Genomic DNA, 22,162 nt, shown 5'->3' with positions numbered 1-22,162 from the left:
CTAGTCACTGAACATTTATACTCATTGAAATTTCCCTCTCTCACAGAGGTAATCTGCATCTTCAAAAACTTCAGTTATTCCATTAACATTGCAGATTTCTCCATTTCTTCCACTTGTACTGTACGAGTTATTAAATCAACAGATAACTGATTCATATTTAAGGCTATGTGGTAACAGCCCTCATCTGAGGGATATGCAGCTATAACCATCAGCTAGCTGGTGGACAAGGGTACATCAATGTTGAAATGTCACAATGTGAAAAGTAGTAGGAACAAAACCACTGTAGTCCTGTAGGGGATGAAAGTTTCAGTCTCAAGCAGATTCCTCTAAAAATTACACTGCTTTTTACTAGAGGTAAATTTATTTAAGTGTTAGGTGTCAGAATTTTTGCCTGCCCCTGCCTGAATTCCACTACCTCAATCATATGGCATCTTTATTTTCCCATTTTTTGTATGCTGCACTCATTAAGTGTCCCAAAGCACTGTCCACATGTTATCAAGTATACCAATGAAATCTGGGGTGGGATTCTTACCTTTCATATATGGTAATTTAAAGTTTCACCTAAAGGACTTGATAGGAAAAGAAACAGTAATGTTTCAGTGATGAAACAGTAATGACATTTCAATATGACAGCACTGCTTTAAATGGTAGAGTTTTTCCTCCCCTTTAAAATCATGCCAGATTTAAAGCAGTTATAACAAGTTCAAAGAGCAATTGGTTGTGGACAACTAAAAAACTGTCACTACTAAAAACAAGTTAATCACTTACAATTAGTTTTTCCTAAATAAACCACATGACCTTTAACAATAAAGCACTCTTTGGTGGACAATAGTTACATTATGTATTCAATACTGCAGCTTCATAAAAAACTTCATACAAAGTAAGAAAGAACAGCCAGTCAACACAGGAGAGTACCAATACTATTAGGAAAAAAAAAGCTTTTGTGGTTGATTCTCAGACTCAAGTGAAGACTTCAGCCCAGTCTGAATGCACAACACAGATTTATATACTTAAAAGCTCCCACCATCTGGTGGTCAGCAGCTAAGTGATTGCCATCACAATTCGTACACATGCGTCATATATACTAGTAAGCCCTCTTTATAATAGAGAGCTTAAATATTTACACCTGAGTCTGCATGTACGTAGATTTTGTAGGTTTTGAGAAAGTGTTACCATGGTAGAAAAAAAGTCTACCAAACATGTTGACAATTCATTTTATTCTAAAAGTAAAAAAGAGATTGTTCTATTTCATTTTTTACTGAAAAATAGAGCCAAAGTGATCTTCCTTGAATTGCATCAAGTCCCCTCTATATCCCCTTCACTCCTGAATATCTTCTTCAACACTGGAGGCTTATTCGAAATTCAACGCAATACTGTTCTAGTCTTTGTGACGGATTGGCTGTTAAAATAAAACATATTTGAGGGAAAAATTAAAGATTACTCAGTATGTATTTCAAGCAAGCATTTCTGGCAAGGTAAAATGAGCAAATGGTATTTCAAAGAAAGAAACAAAAAGTAAAAGTCACTGCATTTAGTAACACAGCAATACTGATTGTCAAGAATGCACAGACTCGTCTGATCACAGACAATATGAAAAAAATTCTGTTCCATATAGGAATGCAAAGAGGATTCAAAATACCATAATTTAATTAAGCGCATTTGTATGAAGCATTCCTTTTCTTCTTCCCCCTCTGAAGTATCAGACTGCAGGAAATGTAGGAAGAGCAGGAGAGAAATATTTATATTTTTTTAGAGCTAGGTTTAGATTACATATAGAAAAGTTCTGAAATGCTGCAGGTAGTTTTTAGTATTTGAACAAGGGTATAAAAGACTGCTTTGTAATACCTGGCAAAGCAAAGGCATATGATATTTTTAAAATATATTTCTCTTCATTAGCTTTTGTGATATTCCTCTATACAGTTTTCATACCTTTTCCCCCACACTCCCCATTATAATGTTTTGTAGTAAATTTACCTGCATTCCCTTAAGCACCTTTATGCATCAAAATGCCTTTACCACTTAGGATTTAATTTCTAATCAACTACTTACTATAAATTTAATTTTAATTCTGTTCTGTGTGGTAACATGGAAAAGACCATTTAACTTGTGTCTTATGTCTTGGTTTGGGTGTGAAGTATGCACCTTGTTAAAATACAGACATGAACTTCTCAGTAACTGGCAAATTTACAAGGAAGATGTCTTAACTGGAGAAATAAGGGCATCCATAGAGAAATACTGGGTTATGGGCTAGAAATGTGATTTCCTGCAGTTCAAAACCAGTATTATTTTAATCAAAAGATATATGTTATGTCCATCAGTACTTTCTTTTGTAGAAGGCAGCTGACATCTAAAGATGTTCCACAAAGGAGAAGCAGTGAGTGTTATAGATAGGATTGAAATTCCCTATGTTCTCCTTAAAAAGCCAGAATAGTGTTTTAGCTGTAAATTGCTGAAAAATTTTTTTGCTGAAAAATCATTCTGGAGACAATCCATGGTAGTGTCTCCAACAGTCTGAAGGACGAAATGACAAATGAATTCCCTAGCTCTGCAGATTATACTGCATTAGGATGGGTCACAATTGTGATCCACATACAAAAAGAATTGACTAAAGTGACATAAAGCAGTAAATGAGATTGATGTAAAAATGGTGCAAGATATTTCCACTGGAATGGATCAGAAAGAAAGTGAAAGAATAAGGATATACAGTAATGTCAGTGAAGTTCAGTGAAATAAACAAAGTCTTGACAAAGACAGATGCTGGTTAGGGCAGGAATTCAATATTGTAGAAATAATTATTCTCTACCCTGCAATCCACTTGATCTGGATTAAGTTCAATGAATCAGAGTACTATGAGGTAATGCAAACTGCTTATACTTCAAGAGATTAAAACTTAAATGAAAAGGCATGCTTAAAAAAAGACTGATACATGTTGCATCCTGGGTTTGGGTTCAAATTATGGGTTTTTTCTTTGTTAGTTTTCCAGTTCTCTGTACCCTCATGCATGCCCCGGGTTTTCCCCTACTCCTGCGTTTTCCGTGCCAGTCTCCCTGTTCCCGCAGTCCCACTCACCCCAAAGCCCCGTGTCCGCCTCTGCCATGTTCCCATTGGTCACTGTAGTACACGTCATCACCACGATGTCTGTACCCATTGGGCTGGAGGACTCCCCGTCCGCCCTGTCCCTTCCCTATTTCACCCCACTCCTCGGCATGCTCGAGGCCATTTGCGTCCGTGCGAAGCTGGGAGTGGCTGCAGCTTTTCCACCGCAGCTCTCACAGCCAATAAATCGTCCAGCCGCCACGTGGATGGATTTGGACAAATTTCCTGCCTCTTTGTTTCTTCCCTCGCGCCGATGGCAAAGCGCGGCCAACAGCCCACCCCGGAGCGCGGCAGCAAAAGCGCCCGGGAACTGCGGCGAGCCCCGGCCCCGACGAAAAGCTGAGACACCCAAGCCGGGCGCTCGAGAGCTGACCGGGGCCGAGAAAGTAACGCGAAGCCGCGGATACTTTTTCAATTGCTACAGGAAAATAAAAGGACACCTACAAGACCAACAACAAGGTACTGCATTCTAAATCCATTAAATGATGTGGTCATACCAAAACACCCTTCAGAGGGACCAGCACCCTCTCAGATTATAAAACAATTAAGAACTCTGTAACTGTGACAGAACAAGGACAAATTTGATTATTGGATGGAAATACGAAAGTAACTGAACTTCTTAGACCTCCAAAGTTAGAAGAAAAGAAAGAGCATATGGTGAAGTATTTGGGGTAGAAGTTTTAGAAAGTCCATTAAAATATGAAGGAAGTAATTTATGAAGTTTGAGATCAACCTGGTGCTTGGTTTTCAGCGTCATACATTTGGCAATACACCTGAAGGACTTCTTATGAAATTAATGAAATCTTCTGTGAACTCTATTTTAGGGATGCTGTTTTCTCCTAAGGATAGGTATTTACATCTCACACAATACAGAGGTCAGCTTGGAGAAGTGCTTTCCAGGAACTGAAAATCTGTCTTCAGATTACACACATGCATGAATGCATATACAAAATGTTGCAAGCAGGTTAGGTTAAAGCTGAGAGAGGCATGAAGAATAAAAACAACACACAGAATCCCATCAATTCTATTCGGACCAAAACTGACATGGTAAAAATTAGGTAAAATAGAGAAAAAACCCAACCAACCAAAAGGAAAACCTGGGAAAATACCCCTGATTTTTAGTAAAATACCCGTTTAATGAAAAAGGTATTTTTTAATATGTTGTTCAATAAATCAAAATACAGTCACAACTAAAATGTCTCTGAATACAATTTACTGCACTCTACTGACTATTTCCACTAACAGAGCAAATTTTTCATAACTTCATTACCTTCAAGGTAACAGGATGAAGAAAGAGAAAGAAAAACTCTGTGAGGAAAAAGCTGCAAAACAACTTAAATTTTCTGAGATATTTATAAATCAAGCCACATAACATAGGAAGTAATTATATGCCATCTTTTACTCTTTCCAGTCAAAATCTCTTCAGCACCTGACAGACCCATTTTTCACTAAGCGTTTAAGACAAATTCCAGTAAATTGTAAGCAATGGAAATTGTTTGGATATTGTTTTAAACTATGCTCACAGGTTCAACTTTTATAATGACCTGAAGAGTTGCCACAGAGGTGTGTGATCACAGGCATATACAAAGATAAATAGCAGTAGTGTGGCCATATGCTTCTGTGCCAAAAGGCACTTTCAGTCTTCCATAAATCCACTAGAACTTAGAATTTCATTAAACTTTACCAAACAGGTTTAGTTCAGATTATCAGCCATGGTCTCAGCAAAAAAAAATCTCATACCAGTATGCACATGCATTTTATACACATCACCTTTCCACAACCACTGCATTTCAGTTGTCTATTGAATTCTTCCTAGTTTTGACTTCATGCACTGACTAGTATTTGACTTAATGCTGTAAGGAATTTTTTCATCTCTTACTTCAGGCAAAGGGGTTTTCATGTTACCAAAATCCCTTGTCTTCAGTAATTCTCACGCACATTAAGAATTACTATTTAAAATTCTTGAACTTGGAAGACTGAGCAACATAAATAAATTACTTAAGATATAAGATGTCCCAGATGTTCAGTACATGTGTCAGTACATGACACAATCCATTTAATTGTTTCTCACTTTCCATTGCTAGGAGAAGGAGCTGAACTATGGCAAAGTTCCTGCCAGCAGTAGATACAACAGCTCAAAGTATTTGTGCAGAAAATGGTTACAGGATCTGTAAAGAGGGTAACTCTCACCTTTTTAAACTGTTTTTTCTTGCAGCAGACCTGGTAGTTCTTTTAGTAATGTCTGTACTGTCAGAAATGCTAGGTTCAGAGGTTTTATTTTTCTGAACACTGGACTGCAGAGTTACTCTGTAAAGAGTAGGAAAAAAAAAGATTATATAATTGGAAAGTTCCTAAAAACACTGAAAAGAGGGTATTACAGTTGCAATAGAGCTAACAAATATCAGCTTTCTATCTGTTTTCTATTCCATCTGTGCAAGGTTCTAGCTTTGAAAGTATGCACCATTTTAGAGATTCTGACCTAAGAGTAACTTAGCTATTACTCTTTATTCTCCTGCTATTATTAGACTCTAATTTTCAGTGGCTTCACTGAGTCCAGTTGTACAAGCAGATTACATTAGACTGGAAATCAAAACCTTCATTAAACAGTGCAAGTTACAGTCTGGTTGGTTAATACTCTGAAGAAACCATTTTCACAGTTTCTGATATATGAATACTGAATGCTAACTTTTGGAGCAAAAGTGAACAGGAATATAAGGGGAGAAAATATACATTTCTTTGTTCATGTAACATACTCACCAAAAACAGAAATGGAAAATACCTCCGATGTTTTCATTGTTTTATATGGGCTTCAGAATTAGAACATGTATTTGAGATAACACAATTTCATCTAAAATATATTCTTTATGCAGTAAAACTGATCAGCAACATTATTTTTGATCTACACTTCTTGATTAGCAAATGTCTACATAACCACAAATTTCAAGTATTTTAAACTTCTACTTGAAAAAAATGTCTCTTAATAGTTCAGCCTTGCAAAATATTATTACTTGCTTTGCAAATGTTCAAACAAAACAGCCAGTTGCTCTGGTAAGATGCAAGGTTTCAATGCAAATTCTACTGTAAACACAGGACATTTAAAGTTGAAGGAATTGCTTCAGAGGCTTTTTTCTGCCTCTGAAGGAGGCAGAAAAAAACACCCCCCGATACCTTTGACCTCATATCATACTTCTTTAGACAGAACAAATTCTTCTAATGAAAATGTTTTCCTTGCATGCCCAAGGTGAAAACATTTAAACGTGAAAGCTTATGTTATAGTTTCTACTGTGATTGTAAAACAGTTTTAACAAGTTCTAATATTGAATTTTTTTTTCAGTGCTGTAGTTGTCATACAGAATGAACAAATTCAGTCTACCGCACTTTCATCTAAGCACTAAAAATTATAGCAGTGGTGAAATGAGACTTGCATTATACCATTCTTCTGTGCTGATAGAAACTTCTAGGAATGAACAGAAAAGCACAATGTCTGCTTAACCTCATAACATTCAGTCACTGAAATATAAACATGAACAAATCATGGCACATACTGGTTTACTAGTGCTCATGCAGTCAGAAATATGGAAAAATCATGTTTTCTCCTTAAATACATACATTTGGTGTCTCTCTGCATAAAATGCATGCAATGTACATATAAAAGAAAGCAAAAGTTATTGGAATGTAATTTTTGTAATCTTTCTCTCGTAAACACCCATTACTTCTAGACACCAGAAGTTCATAAAACTGGTCAATGTACATGGCTTAAACCCATATAAGTATCTAACATGAACAGAAATATGAGACAGCAGTGTGCCCTTGTGGCCAAGAAGGCCACTAGTATTCTGGGGACCATCAGGAAAAGCACTGCCAGCAGGTCAGAAGAAGTGATCCTGCCCCTTTACTCAACCCAGGTGAGGCACATCTGGAGTGCTGTGTCCAGTTCTGGGCTCCTCAGGACAAGACAGACATTGAGGTCCTGGAGAGAGTCCAGTGGAAGCATATGAAGATGATTAAGGGACTGGATATCTCTCTTATGTGGAAAGGCTGAGGGAGCTGAGTTTGTTCAGCCTCCAGAAGAGATGACAGAGGGGACTTGATCAATGTCTGTCAGTATCTGAAGGGAGGGTGTCAAGAGCCAGGCTGTGCTTGGTGGTGCTGAGCAATAGGAGACATTGGGCACAAAGTGGTGCACAGGAAGTTCCACCTGAATGTGAAGAACTTCTGAACATAACACCTGAACTTCTTTACTGCGCAGGTGACTGAGCACTGGAACAGATTGTCCAGAGAGGTTGTCAAGTCTCCCTCACTGGAGATTCAAGAACCATTTGGACACAATCCTGTGCCATGTGCTCTGGGATGACTCTGCATGGGCAGGGAGGTTGGACCAGATGACCCACTGTGGTCTATTTCAACATTTATCCATAATGTGATTCTGTGAAGCACTATGAATTCTAAAGATAGCATTTTGCACAAACATTTAAATATTCATCTTTTCAACATATCATAAGGTAGCCCTTACTTCCCAGAGAATATCATCTTATCTATTCAAAACAAAGAAAGTAAATAAAAGAAGTTCTAAATGGAAATGTGACTTATAATAAAAATAGCCACTACAAAAACAAAACAACCACAAAAGCATCCTTGTAAGTTTGCTGCATTTGCCAAAGGGAGAGAACAAGATGCCTTATGGGATCAGCTCAGAGCCACCTGTGAGCAGAGTAGAAACTTTAACATCAACTGCTCTTCAGATGATATGTCATTTTTACATTTCAGATATGTACAACTTCACTGGGCTACTCTACAGTAAAGAATAATTGAAATCGCTGTTAAAAAAAACATTTGCTAAATTATCACACACACATTTTTAAATCAGACTAGAATTCTAGACTTCCAAGGCTGATAGCACCTCAAGGAAAAGTGACAAGGTTCCATTTACACCACTGTCTGACATGTTGTTGCAAATAAACACCCAGAGTTGTCTTTGAGCCTCACAGCTGTCAGCTGAGGAGCAGCAACAGTGCTATCACAGCTTTTATTAGAATGCTACTGCATATATGTTAAAGGTGAGAGAAGAAACTAATGTATGGAATTTTGGTTTAGCACAATTAGACTAACAGCTTCATTTGATAGCAGGTTCAAAAATAGAGGTTTTATAATGGATATGAGATGAAACCATGGTAGAGGAAATCATGCCAAAATGTCAGCATGAAAAAATACCCCAAACTATATTAGAGAAGTATAAGATCTCAGCACACCTACCTTACTGCTTTGTAGCTGTTCATAGTATGTCATACAACTTCCAGAAACACCAGCAAACCCATCTCATGTACACAAAGGTTTTCTAACTCAATGGGATATGATAAAAAAATGAAAAAAAAACAACCAACCACCACCACCACCACCAAAACCCCACAAAAAACAAACAAACAAAAAACCAAAACCAACTAAAAATCCCTCAAAACCCTGCAGGCTATAGGATATTGTAATAGGCACACTATTAAACGTTTACATCGTAAAAATTTTTCATCTCCAATTCATCTCTAAAGGAAACATCACTTGGTAGTTCTGATCCTAAATACACACCACTAATAGCAGACTAGTTTATACACCGCTTTCTTAGACAAGCTAATACCTTGGTCTTTAAACAAAGAAAGACCTGTTTAAATGGAACAGTGCTTGGGTAAGGAGCAGCAACTTTTAAATAACTCACAACTTTTATTCACCATTTCACTCAGTGCAATGGTGGAACATACACACAACCACCAGGACACAAAAACCCAAACTCTACAACCCAAGAAAAAATCCACAAAACTTGAATTGCAAGCAGTGTAATACACATTGGACAGAAATCAATTCACAAAACAAACTTTTTTAAAATATGTGATTGCAGTATCCTAAGCAGGGATGAAGAAAAGAGAGGTTTATACATGTGCATGCCTTCGCTGTCTGCAAAAGGCAATTTAGTCTTGCCAACCAATCTGGGCAATCTGTCTTACAAAGTCTGTCAAGTACAATACTGCTTTCTCCTTCATCACCTCATGATTTTTAAGAAAATAGACCTGAGACCTCTACTACTCTTCCACGTCATTGACAGGCAACAACTGACTGATAACTCTTCAGCACACAGAGCTCTAGCCAACACAACTGCCAGGCTAGCCCAGATTGATCCATGATCCTTACTGATAATTTCATCTCTTAAAACATGAGATATTAGCTGCAGAATGGAGAGAAAGTTAGGCAAGCTTTTAAGAAAAGCCTAAGTGTTTTTACTCCCTTGAACCAACATTGTATAATTATTAATCTTGAAAATTAAGCAGCAGCACCAGTAATTGGAAAGTCACAGCAAATAGGAATAATGAAATTGCTTGCATCACATCTACCAACATCAAACTGTTTTTTTCATCTAGCAAGGAAAAAGTGTTTCTAGTTTTTAGACAGAACACAGACATAGTAAGAGAAAGAAAGGATGATAGTTGACTGAAATTGATCTTATAGCACAGTACAGCAAAACAAAACACAGATTGTTTCACCTCTTTAATCTCTGTTTTAAGTCTAGCTTTTTAGTATGTGTTCAGAAATCTGAGGTCTGACTTACAGAGACCACTGAGAAAAGAAAGAGTGCTCCATTCACTGTAAAACTTTGAAAACATGCCTCTCATGTTATTTGGAATAATGCCTCTCAAGTAAGTTATTTGACAAAGTTAGGGAAAAAATGAAACTGAAGTGATTTTTATTTCTTTATCATTTCTTTCTCAAAAAGAACAGATTAAGATGACCTCAGTGAAGGCTAACTGAATAACTAACCTGTCCAAAGTCTTCCAGTTCTCATTCTATAGATATTCAGTCACTTAGATGAAAGAAAGAGTTTCATGCTTTTTAAAAAGTACAGACAAAAAGTTGCAAGGCCAAAGGTATGGATGACAGAAAATCTCGATTTTCACGCCTGTCAGGAGAGAATGCCTATTTTTAATTAGTAAAATACTTTCTGACCATTTTTTTAATCTGAGAGCACCAAGATTTCAAGCATTCACTCAAAGTAACCATTCTACTTTGAGGGTGATGATGACAGAGGAGCTCCAGGGAGGCTCAGAAACACTTTTGCATTTCTACTTCCTGGCAGTTCTGTGTGCTGTTGGAATTTTCTTTGACCAAAAGATGTAAGTTGTCATTTGATGAAAACATTGCACCTTTTAAGTAGAAGCAAGGCACAGAAATCACTGCAGCTACTCTGATGAAAGTGAAGAAAGAGTGAAAACTATACTCAAGGAACTAATATGCTATTAATGTTCTCTCAGCTGCTGAATCCAAGTAACAGAATAAAGGAATGTAAGTAGTCTCCTAAAGCTCTAGAAAATACAATTGTGAGCAAAAGATGATGAAACCAGACTGGCTGGGTAAACAAGTGAGCCTGGACCTAACACTGCAACCTGCCCCATCTTCTTTTATGTCAAAAAGGTAAAAGAAGTAATGTTTTATGACATGGCATATAATATTTGATCTCTTAGTAGAAACAAAGACCTACTGACATTTCTAATTCTAATTCTAATTCTTGGCATTTCATGGGAATAAAATCATGTGTTGGGAATCTAGCCTACTTTGCAAGTTCATGAACTTCGAAGTAAAACTGAAGCTAACATCTGCATCTGCAATATGCAAAGGATACGATCAAATTTTAAAGCAGTACTTTTTTATTTCTTACAGATAATTTTGCTTATGTAGTTTTCTTATCTGCAGAGAAGAAACACTTCAAGGCTAAAAATTACTCTAATTATAAGAGCTCTTTGCCTTTGTATATTGTAAGCCAGCCATAAAAATCACTCAATTATTCCAAATAATATACACAAGAATATAACAAACCTAGAGCAGTGAAATTCACTCTTGCAACAAAGCCAGTAAGAAACATGATGTGAAAACATGCATTTATGAGACATACTAGACAGAAAGTGTGAGCTATTGTAGAGAAATGGAATGGGACACTTACACAGTGGCTCTCTCTCAGGTCCTGATGGTTACTATGTTCTTAAACCATCTAGACAGAAAAGCAGGCTGGGCAGAAGGGAGCCACATACAATCCACCAGATGACAATGCTACACAGTGTAGACACCAGCATAGCTAGGAGCCATCTAAAAAGGGATTGGAGGGGGAGGTAGAAATGAAAAAAAAAATCAAAAGGAAAAGCTATTGGTGCATTTTAGCTTGTTTCAAGTTCTTCAAAAGGATACTGCTCTATAAACTTTGCCAAGCATTTCTTACTTTCTATGACTAACAATCTATACAGCCATAAACTGCCAGTGTAGTACCCATGTGCTGCTGGAATCAAATCAAATCTTCTGAAATCATCACCAAAGTAATCTATTTCAAACAGTCTGTATCACTCTTGGAAAGAAGTGTGTGCAGGAGCAATACATCTCTGACCACTTGCTGCCATCTCTTATGCAGTTAGATCAGCCTGTATTCACACATCCTACTTCACAATCACACTTTCTGATACTATAACATTACATCACAGACAGGTAAGTTTGCAGAAACAAACAACTTACATAAACAACGAGGTGATGGGGTGTGTTACTATTACCTTTCTGTGTAAGAAGCAAAAGCCAATTCACAATCCTTTACCACAGGTGCAGAATATTGCTTATTAGAACATACATAAAATGTCCAGTCATCAATGCATAAAGAATTAATACAGCCAACTTCAATAAACACTCTTTAGAAATCCCTTGTGACTTAAAAGTAAATAATGCCTCTAGTTTTCAAAGACTAACTGTCCAAGCTTCTGGTGCTCTTACTCTGCCCCCCCACTCCCCTTCTTTTTTCCTCTGAAATAAAACTACTTGGAAGATTTAGAAGCTTCTGTTTGTTTGCTTAGATAAAAGTAATCAATTTCACTGCAAGAATAATTATTTTAACAGACTAAATTAAAAAGGAAAGAGACAGTCACCTCTTGCATAGAAAAAACTTCTGACTCATGTAAGGCAGCTAAATATTCCTTGCAATAAAACAATAGTAACACAAAAGAATGTATGAGTTTACACATTCATTTTTCACTGAATTATTTCAATACAAATTGCAAACCATAAAAGTAACTCAGGGGAACAGAAAGAGGTAATTTGAACTCCTTGAGTGACAATGCACAATGTAAAAAACAAGCTATAAGCTCCAGGTCAATTATTTTAATTCTACACAAGTACAAGCTAATTAGAGCAGACGTTGCAGAACGTTTCATGAGCCAAATAATATTTTAATAGTAAATAGGTCTTGTATTAAGATAGGGCAATGGCTCTGAATAGGTTATTACACAATCTACATTCATCATATGGAACATACGGTAAGTGTGTGACAAGTACCTGACAACTAAGGCACTTCTGTGCCTTGGAAACTAAAATGCAAGGTAGTTGTTTTTTACTGTGTTATTTGAGGTAACTGAGGTGATGTGTTTCGGCATTTTTAAAAGTAAGCTGGGCACAGTCTTTGTTCTGAGTATGCTGTCTTTGTTCTTATATGGCTGTCTGTGTAAATGATAAGCATGAACAGAAGACAGTAATTTAAAACAAAAGCAGAAATCAGACATAACAATGTGTGAAGGTTTCCAGAGATATATTCCTTTACCTTCAGCACATTTTTACTACATACGTCTCACTTTTTCTAAAAGTCTCCTGACTGCGGTGATCTTGAAAAAGAAGAAAAAGAAGATAAAAATGCCAGCAAGGTAGCAGCATCATGCTTTACAGAAGGACAACACAACAAAAGTCATGTTGACTGTGGCCTGTGCCTTTGGTCATATGTGATTCGCAAAAGTCTGACAGCTAGCGTTCACCATTGCTTTCCTAGCAATCAAATGCGATCCCACAAAGTTTTCCAAGTGTTGTATTCTCTCGCCATTTATTTAAGGGCAGGCAGATAGATTTTGTAACTACAGTTGCAACAAGCTACAACAGATACAAACTTATTTTTACAGGTGGTGTTTCAGGACTTGCCTAAAATAAAGAGACTACCAGCTTCACTGACAGAAATGCACTTCTTTGAATTTATTTACTGAAACAGTGGCTACTCTGCCTTTCAGATCCACCAGACATTATCACAAAGCCCACAGGATTTAGGGAAAGTTCTCTTCCAAGGAAGAGAAAATAAAAGGAAGCTAAAAGCCCTTCTTTCAACTCTGACTTTTCTGACTTTACTTCAAAATACCAGCTCGTATCTTATTTGAGCCAATCAAACAAAACCACACAGAGTCATATTCTTTCCTTTTTATACTACCACAGGACAGATAAGGGAATGTTGGTGATTAAACTAAAAGTAAAGGATTCAGAAGTGCTATAGGAGCTTGTATCGTGCAGAATACTAGTATCAAAAACTATGCAGAAAACTAGAAATTCAGTCATGAAGTTTGTTAACCAAGTTGTCCTGCCTCCTAAGCATTTATAAAGCCTTCAGAGAAATGGTGAATCTCATGTTTGTTTTAAGGGAGTAAAACCAGCATTGATAACAAACATTTGTGGACACTGTGAAGTATGCATAAAGAAGAGGATAAAAGTGCTTCTGGCATTTTATATATTCAGAAACTGACTTACGCTAGTGGAGATGCAGTTGGAGTTTTTGCTTGCCTTTTGCTTTTCAGAGCACGAAGCTTATCCCCTTGTGTTAAACAGTTTGTTTCATCATCATCACTGTACTGGATAAGTGGAGGAGGGGAAAGGGATAAATCAAGATTAAATATAGACATTTTGATTTTTAAGAATTAACTTTATCTTAAAGCTTAAAATTAGAATTATCTCAACAGGATAAAGTCAAAGGAAATTCATTTGCATAAATATAGTTCTGTTCCTTCCAGTTTCCTGTTTGCTGCTTTAGAAGCTGTAAACCATTAAGGGGTGTCATGACTTACATGCATCGGAATATTGTCTCCTTTTAAAGCATTGGAAGCAATATATTATAAAATCTTTGCTTAGGTACAGTATGATCTTCACTAAATACAACATTTCCCTCCTTCACTTGCCTTTTTAAAACAGCAGTACTGTCTTTTTCAAAAAGCACCATCAAAAGGTATTACAGATGTTGCAATTATTTAGAAACTAAAATGAGTAAAAAAACCCACCCTTTCATTCCCTCCCTTTAAATACACACAGTGAAGTAACAGACAATCCAAAATGAAATCAGTGTTTTTGATTGCAGAATGTGAATACGTTTTTTCTACTGTTGACCTAATTACAAAAGACTAAAGCATGATAATGCTCCTACTTCACCTGTGTTCTAAACTCCATTTTTTATAATTGCCATCTCTAGTTTCCCCCCACCATATCCTTTTATACAAAAAGGGTGAACAGAAAAAAAATTTTATTAACAATGCTTTAGTGAACCCACAGGTTTTTTCAAAACCTGAGAGATTCTCAACAGTTCCAACTTTTACAAGAGCACAATATTTGGATGGTTACCAGTTCAATGTCCTTTTGGATGGTTCTCCTGTTTCTTGTGTTATTAATTGAAATATCATCTACTCCTGACAGAATTCTTGTTACAGCAATTTTATGGTTTCGTTTCAACTTTGCACGGAAAATATCCCCTTCTGTCCAAAGTTCTGCCTGTTTGCTATCATAACATGGAAAAAAAGGCCCAAAACACAACAAATTAACACTGAAGATTATTAACTGTACAACAGAAGAAGAAGAAAAAGACATCTAGGTTTATTTTTGGCAATAATTTACACTCAATCTACTTACTCCATCAGGAAATGCTGTTGTGGTCCAATCACAGAACCAGGTCTATTTATTCTGATCCAGGCAATAGATTCAGCAGCTGTCATCCGATAATGCTTCATGATGTAACAAGCAATAAGTGTGCCAGTTCGTCCAAGACCAGCTGTGTAATATAAAAGAATGGCTTCTTTTATATATCCATCTTCATTTGGAATCTATTGTAACTATAGACACTGTTACTTGCACAAGTAGTTACCTGCCTAATTTATCAAAACAAACCTCTACTTATCAAATGTGGTAAGGGAAACTTACTCTTTGATCTTTTTCATCATATACAAGGTTACTAACTCACTGTCCATATTTTTTGAGTGAGGTAACTCAAAAAAAGCCAGCAACTTTACCAATATCTGTAAGTTTAGCTACCTTTATTTACCTATCTATCCATGAATATGTATGAAGTTATGAGAATGTTTTTAAGCATGGGATAAAACAGGTGGCCTTTTTTTTCTTTCCAAAATTCTCCCAGCACCTTCTTGCAAACTAATCATACATTGCACTGAAATCAGATGTTCTCCCAGTCCCTCCTCTAATTAATCTCTTTAACTCCCAAGAAAAAGACAAATTTTGCAATAAGCAAGTCTGGGCACTAGCTAGCACAGGCAAGAAGTACTCCAGAGTGAGAAACCTTATTTGAAATGGCCCTCAAAACAGTTCTATTTACCTTGGGAAACATGAGAAGCAAGAGAGGACTGCTCCAGCTAAGTGGCATCTCTCCTCAATCACTTGCTGCACTTGCAAATCACATACCAGCTTCTCTCATTTAACAATTGACTGACCAACAGCACTGTAAAATCTTCTGTATAACACAACACCCAAGACAACCACACAGCAGCTTCCATGACTTGCTTTAGGGACTTTAGCTTTCCATTACTTCCATGACAGCTTTAGGAACAGGCTACAGCATTCTACACTTCCTCAAGAGTAAGCGCAGGCTAGACACCATCAGTCTGACATCTACCAAAGAACACCTTAATTTGAATGAAAACAAAGCACTTGTATCACTGATACTCTATATTCTGGCATAACCAATTAAGTGATATGCCTGAATTTATCAACCTCAGTGAAGAATACGAGTATGGACTTTTTTTCCCAAAGTCAAGATGCTGGTTTCAACAATTCTTTCACTTTCCAGTATAATTCTGTTAAATGCAGCAAATGGATGGCAGATACAGGAACGAAACTGCAGTCTTTGCAGGTCCAAAGCAAACAGGTTAAGAAATGACCCTTCTCCTTCAATCACAGCATTATCGGATACACTAATGATGCAAAGCTGTGGAGAAGAAATGTCTGATAGACTACTAAAGATGGTGTGGGAAGGGAAACATACTGCCTCTAGAACCACCGAAAACAGAATAACTATACTAGTTGCATTGGCCAGGCTCTTAAAATCTTCGCAGTCTGACTCTGGAGGAATGGATATTCAGAGCATGCCCAAACTACTGCAAAGAGTTTCTGAGGGATGAAGATTTTGGTGGTTGTAGAAGAACACTCAAATATTTTGAGGAATCTCCCCAAAATGCTGCACTGTTTCCAAAAGTTTGACTTGGTATATTTAAACATGTATTTTCAGAGAGAACTTTACAGGACTTCAAATGCCTGTTCAAAGTGTCCTTTGAAAATACTAACACTTTCTAGCAGAAAGAGCTATTAATACCAAAAGTCTCACTTTCCCCAGTCTCATTTTGGGAATGGCCTAGAAGATTTTTCTGGTACTTAAAAAAATTGGAAGATAAAGTGCTGAACAGAACCATAGAAATAATTTGAATGGAACAGCTGCAGTTTGGCAGTGATGTTAATAATAAGATATAGTAGAATTATACTGCAAAATACCTCAGGAGCTGTAATTATAAGCATAACTAGTAATATAAACTAGTTTTTGCATCATAAACTGGTTTTTGCATCATACCTTTGCAATGAACAGCTATTACACCTTCAGCATTTTCACAAATATTTAGAAATGTTTTAACTATAGTATCACTAGGTGTGCTTCCATCAGCAAAGAAGAGATCAAAATGCTCAAATCCAGCATCTGTAAATCGTTTGGCATCATACAGTTTTTTGTTGAGGCGTATTATAGTGGTGACCTTGTTTTGCTTGAAGTATGGGAAATAAGCCTCTGGCGCATGGTGGGGATAGCCTATTTGAGAACAGAAGATTAAAAAAAAGAGTAAGGCTTAAACTGAAGAAATAAAAAAGACTAAAATATAAGATATGAAAACACTTCCAAAATAGAGACAAGATAAAAATAGACTAACTAAAAACTGAATTTTAATACAATCACCTAGGTCAGATACAATTAAACCAAGCATTAAAATTTTACTGCCAGAGTTCTTATAAAAGGAAAAGAGCCAAGGAAAAAACACACTGTTTGAGGAACAATTCTTAAAGCTTGTTCTTACTGATAAAAATCAACTAAGAAAGCAGTGGGCTTGTGTTCCCCACCTCCCTTTTTAAGCATACCATTTTCAATTTTACTTCTTGAATGAGGTCCACTGAAGGCAATGAATTTGTTTGGTATTATCCAGTTAAAATCTCCATTTTCTGCTCTCTGTCAAGAGAAAATGCTTGGTTTATCATTATCCCTGTATTTTCAGGCTTTTCCTTATTGTTTCAAAATACATGCTAGATAGAATTTATGTATAATTTTTGTCAAAGGAAGGTATGTTAGTTGGCTGCTTTCGTTTTCATCATGAGGATGACAGATGCTCTCAACCTCATGTTTCTCCCCTGTGTGCCTGTCTTTCTAAATCAGTTTTAGAACAATGCAACTGATGAAGAGTTGAAGAGCAACTTTCAATTTTTTATTTTTTATAGGATTCTGAATTGGTCTTACCTCTGTTCACAAATTAAATAATGATTTTTTTTAAGCTCTAGGAGCATTTAATTTTCTCTTTACAGATATCTGGCAGCTGTGCATTTCTGAGACTGCATATAGTCAAGAGTTGCAGTCCTTCATTGTGACAATAATTTCCTATGACCCAAAATGAATTCTATGCACTTTGAGTTTCCCAGCCCTGTTTCCTTCTTTACCTCAAAAAGTGTTATTACATTTTTGCTGTGTGTTCTTAAATACATACTTTGATTGTTCTCTAGCATTCAGTTAGACTTGGGCTTGTATGCCCTTTAGTTTTTCATCAAGACTGCTCAGGAATATCCAGGGTTTTACTAATAATGGAGACTCCCAATTATTTCCATTTTGGTTTCTGCTTTTCCCCATGTTTGAGCATAATTATGCTTAAATCTGAATTTACATATTCTCTCTCTGACTGTGAACCTTTATTTAACTATTATAACTTAAAGAGACAAAACAGAAATGGAACTTAATACTACAAAAGAATAGCAGAAATTATAAGCAATTGCTTTAGCATTAGTAACAGCAAACAAATCAAAAGATTGATACTGAACACTTACTTCATAATGCTCATATTCATCTACATCAAATGTACTAAAATCCAGGAAACCATACTGCAAAGCCTAAAATTCAGAACACAGCTCTTAACAAAGATGCCTCTTCAGTGAGGACAGTTTATTACTCTTTTTGGTTACATAAAGTTCTTTAATACACACTTTCTTCACAATATTTAAGAATACTGATAAACTCAGTCTTGCTTCAAACCTGGTTTGTAAATTTCAATATAAGTGAAGTTAGATGAGTAAATCAATGTTTTTTGTTTTCACCGAATCACTATAAAAATCCCAGATTACTGAAGCATTTAGTCTTTTCATTATTGCTAGCTGCACAAAATAAAAAAGAAAAAGAACCAGCAAAAATATCTATTGAAGCTAAAGACTGCATTCAAGGACTGGAGATATGTTTTGTGCATAAATTCTATTTGCTAGTATCTTCACTGATTTCAAATTGTTTGCAGTCACAAAGTCCTAAGTAGATATTCTGTGAATCCATGATGTCCCACAATTACCCACAACCATAATACTTAATACTATATAAAAAATGTAATAATTTGGGTAACTAATAGTTTAGCCACTTGTTAAAACAGGAAGACAAACAGAGATAAATCCCGTATCTCCAGATATTAAAAAATACGACATTCTAATTTTCTCTTTTACTACCTAATCTTTTGTAACTTTCCTTGTTCACCAGCAATAACAGCAATGCGCCAGTTTTGGCATACAAATAACCAATTTCAAAATACCCAAAAAAGCTGAAAAATTACCAGTCTTCAAGAAGATGACTTAACCAGTAAAAACATCACTGTTTGGTAGAGAAACTCATAATACAAAAGACAATAGTAAGGTGGAGAGCTGCAGAATTCTATTTCACTACTCATACAGACTAAAAGGAATGTGTTTTGATTCCTCTATCCTTTAATGCTGCATTACTTCACTGCTATATCGCTGTAAAACCTAGATTTTATAATTTTATAGTTAAAAAAAGAAACACCTTCCTCCTAACAATTGTTCTATTCCTATTACTAAAGCAAAATCTGAAATCATTAACATGTGCTGCAAATGCCAGAAATGTATAGCAAACCCATTCAAAACCCTTTCAAAGGCTATGTTCAGCCTAATACATAAGACCAGGGGGCATATAATAAACTTAACACATAGCTCTTCGGATTAGAAGTGAGTTACTGTCCTGATAGATTACACAAGTAAAACTCAGAATTCCCTGTACAGTATCTTCAATTGTTGATTATATAAAGTATGGGTAGACTTCTATGAATGCTGTATCTACTTTTGTGACAATGCATAATGCACAGTAAACTAGACAACAATCAGCAGATCTGCTACTTCACAGCTCTAATTGGATCCTAGTTTCCTAAGCCGCCTTCTTCTGATGGGCAACTGTTAGCTACTTTTTTGAAATGTAAAAAATATTAGTTTACTGACCTTGTTTATTGCATGAAAACAGTCCAGTAATGTCAAATGAAAACTGCAAGTACCAAAGGAAGCATCCCTATAAGATACGATGACCAAAACATAATTATTGTATTTTAATCCAAGTGAATACAATTGAAGATACTTCTCTAAAACACCTTCTAAAAATTACTTCCAGGTAATGATTATTAAACTGAAATAATTATGTCAAATGCTTACTTCATTTCCCATACATTGAATCTTACAAGAATAACAACATAAGTTATATTAACAGATACAACAGTAAGATCACTCCAGCTACAGTTTTTGTAAAGCTGAAATGTTCAATTTCTGACATGGACTGTTAGGATAAACATTTTAGTAACTATAATAAAATATTTTCCTTAGAAGCATAGATAGTTCATGCTTATACAAGAGGAGAAACTAGTTTCATTAAAACAGCTTCTTTCAACTACAAGTTTTTTAAATTCTGTTCATCCAGGAATTGCATGTTCTTAGTACAGGACCACCATCAAATTTCATAAGCAACACAGATTAAGAATTCTACAGGAATACTATAGTGAAGTAAATAAATAAATTAAACTGAATCTACACCAGAGAACATTATGTCTTGAAAGAACACCTTGAGACCACATAACCCTTATCAGCTAATGTTTCTAATAATTAGAAAACATTTCATACTCAAATTTCAACTGAGAGGAAGAAGAACTTTTGAAGAACCTGGATAGCTGTCTCTAGTAATTTTTTCTCACCCCTGGAAAATGTATGGTTTATTCCAATCCCGTGATCCTCCCCTGCAGTATCCTGTGTCTGTAATTCCATTGGCCCAATCTGTTCCGCGCCCACTTTGAATCTCCCTGTTCAGTGTGCTGGGGGGACGGTTCGCTCTCGCTCTTCGCCGGCTCTCCTGGCTGGTGCTTTCTCAGCCCCTCTCTCCCCCTCCCCTTTCCCCCCTCACTCCCCTTTCCCCCCCTCTCCCTCAGAAACCATGCTGCCTCCGGGGGTAGGACCCCCAATAAGCCCCCATCTAATGAGCACCCTCAGAAGCCATGTGGAATCTCCTTGCCTGCCTGCTGCCACCAGCGAACTCACAGCCTAGGCGGCAGCCCGGGGTCACCCCAGAGTGTCCTCCCTAAATACGCCGTGACAAATGGCACCCAACACCGGGCTCAAGGATCGATGACTCTGAGACTGCCATCGCCCCATCAGAACAGAGCAGAACCCCACGGAATACCGCTTCAGCACCGCCTCCAGCACTGCGGAGTGGCCATGCTGGGCCACAGCTGCAGTCCCGTGCAGCCCTGTCACCACCGCACAGATGCCCCGTGATCCCACCACCACCAGGTGGTGTGGCCCTGGCATGGCGTGGCCCCGGGCCCCGGCATGGCGGGACCCCAGTGCGGCACGACCATGGCGCGGGTGAAGGCCCCGGCGCGGCCCTGGCCTGCCGCAACCCTGCCACAGCACGTGCGCGACCTGGCACCCAGAGAAGCCGCGCGGAGTGCACCCAGCCCCCTGCTTGGCGGCAGCGGGGGGGAACCCTTGAGAGCGGGCAGACCGTGCGGAGCGCCGAGCCCAAGCAGCCGATGCCCTGGACCACAGCAGTGGCGAAAGCCCACCAGTCTCCATGAGGGAGCTACCAGATGACCCGGGCACCGCACCCCCCAAAATTGCTTTCGTCAGTTCTGTGACCTCCTTCCTCAGTCTTACTCTCTCCCTCCCTTGCTGCCCCTTCTCCCTAACTTCATCCCTAACCCGCCTTCCCCTAAACAAAACCCCAAGAGTATCTAACATAGCCACGACCACGTGTCAGCCAAGATGGCTTCAGCCACATGGCACGGCACCATCTTCTGCTTTCTCTTTCCCTAAATCCCTTTCTTCCTGCTTTTTCTCCCCCATGCTCCCCCCCTTCCCTGTCTCTCATGAACCAACCCCCCCTTCAGCTCCTAATTTCCACCTTCTGCCTTCCAAATCCCACAGGGTGGGAGCTGGAATTGGGGAAGAAGCTGAGAAACCAAAACCCACAGCTAAAATAATTTTGTAATACCAGTTTTAACAGCCTTGTATATTTAGTTGAATTGTAAATTGTACTTCATGATCTCCTTTTCCTGTGTTCCAAGAGCAGGATGATATCCTTCTCTGCAATCCATACCCCTTTTTCCTTATTTTGGGTAGTTCACTGGGAGCAAACCACTCGAAGACACAGGGTACCCCAAAAATATTTTTCTTTTGCAGAGTCCCTGGCTCCCCGTAACCTCCCCAGTTCCCAATCCCTATCCACTTGTTCGAGCTGAAAAGAGCTCATCAGCTAGAACTTTTATCCCAAGACTCTCTAAACTTTTTACCATTCTTATCCCATACCTCTCTTCTCTCCATTTCCCTCCCATCCCCATGAAGTAGTTTTTACAATTATGCTTTTCTAGTTTAAGTGTGTGTTCATATTGCAGATTGTCTGTCCTGTTTTCAGTTTTAGAAAGCA

General features: G+C 37.6%; 1 protein-coding gene across 4 annotated transcripts in view; it reads right to left on the bottom strand.

Moving 5' to 3' along the window:
- Window positions 1-1,200: 1,200 nt before the first annotated feature.
- The window catches only part of CDC14B (cell division cycle 14B), a 44,424-nt gene continuing 23,462 nt past the window's right edge, over window positions 1,201-22,162 (bottom strand). For 2 of the 4 annotated variants that reach the window (XM_068175769.1, XM_068175771.1), the window contains exons 6-14: window positions 19,696-19,762; window positions 18,256-18,318; window positions 17,305-17,392; window positions 16,751-16,981; window positions 14,809-14,947; window positions 14,524-14,677; window positions 13,663-13,763; window positions 5,287-5,403; window positions 1,201-1,399 (exon numbers count right to left, since the gene is read on the bottom strand). In XM_068175769.1, the coding sequence (XP_068031870.1) occupies window positions 1,363-1,399; window positions 5,287-5,403; window positions 13,663-13,763; window positions 14,524-14,677; window positions 14,809-14,947; window positions 16,751-16,981; window positions 17,305-17,392; window positions 18,256-18,318; window positions 19,696-19,762 (997 nt within the window). In that variant the 3' untranslated portion in view covers window positions 1,201-1,362. Of the gene's footprint in view, window positions 1,400-5,286; window positions 5,404-11,071; window positions 11,215-13,662; window positions 13,764-14,523; window positions 14,678-14,808; window positions 14,948-16,750; window positions 16,982-17,304; window positions 17,393-18,255; window positions 18,319-19,695; window positions 19,763-22,162 lie in introns of all 4 variants that reach the window. The other 2 variants (XR_010994232.1, XM_068175770.1) reach the window with 2 other exon arrangements.

Source organism: Anomalospiza imberbis, chromosome Z, assembly GCF_031753505.1.
Source record: "Anomalospiza imberbis isolate Cuckoo-Finch-1a 21T00152 chromosome Z, ASM3175350v1, whole genome shotgun sequence".
NCBI classification, from domain to species: Eukaryota; Metazoa; Chordata; class Aves; order Passeriformes; family Viduidae; genus Anomalospiza; species Anomalospiza imberbis.
Note: the sequence above shows the minus strand (reverse complement) of the source record. Positions and strands in the feature narration are given on the sequence as shown.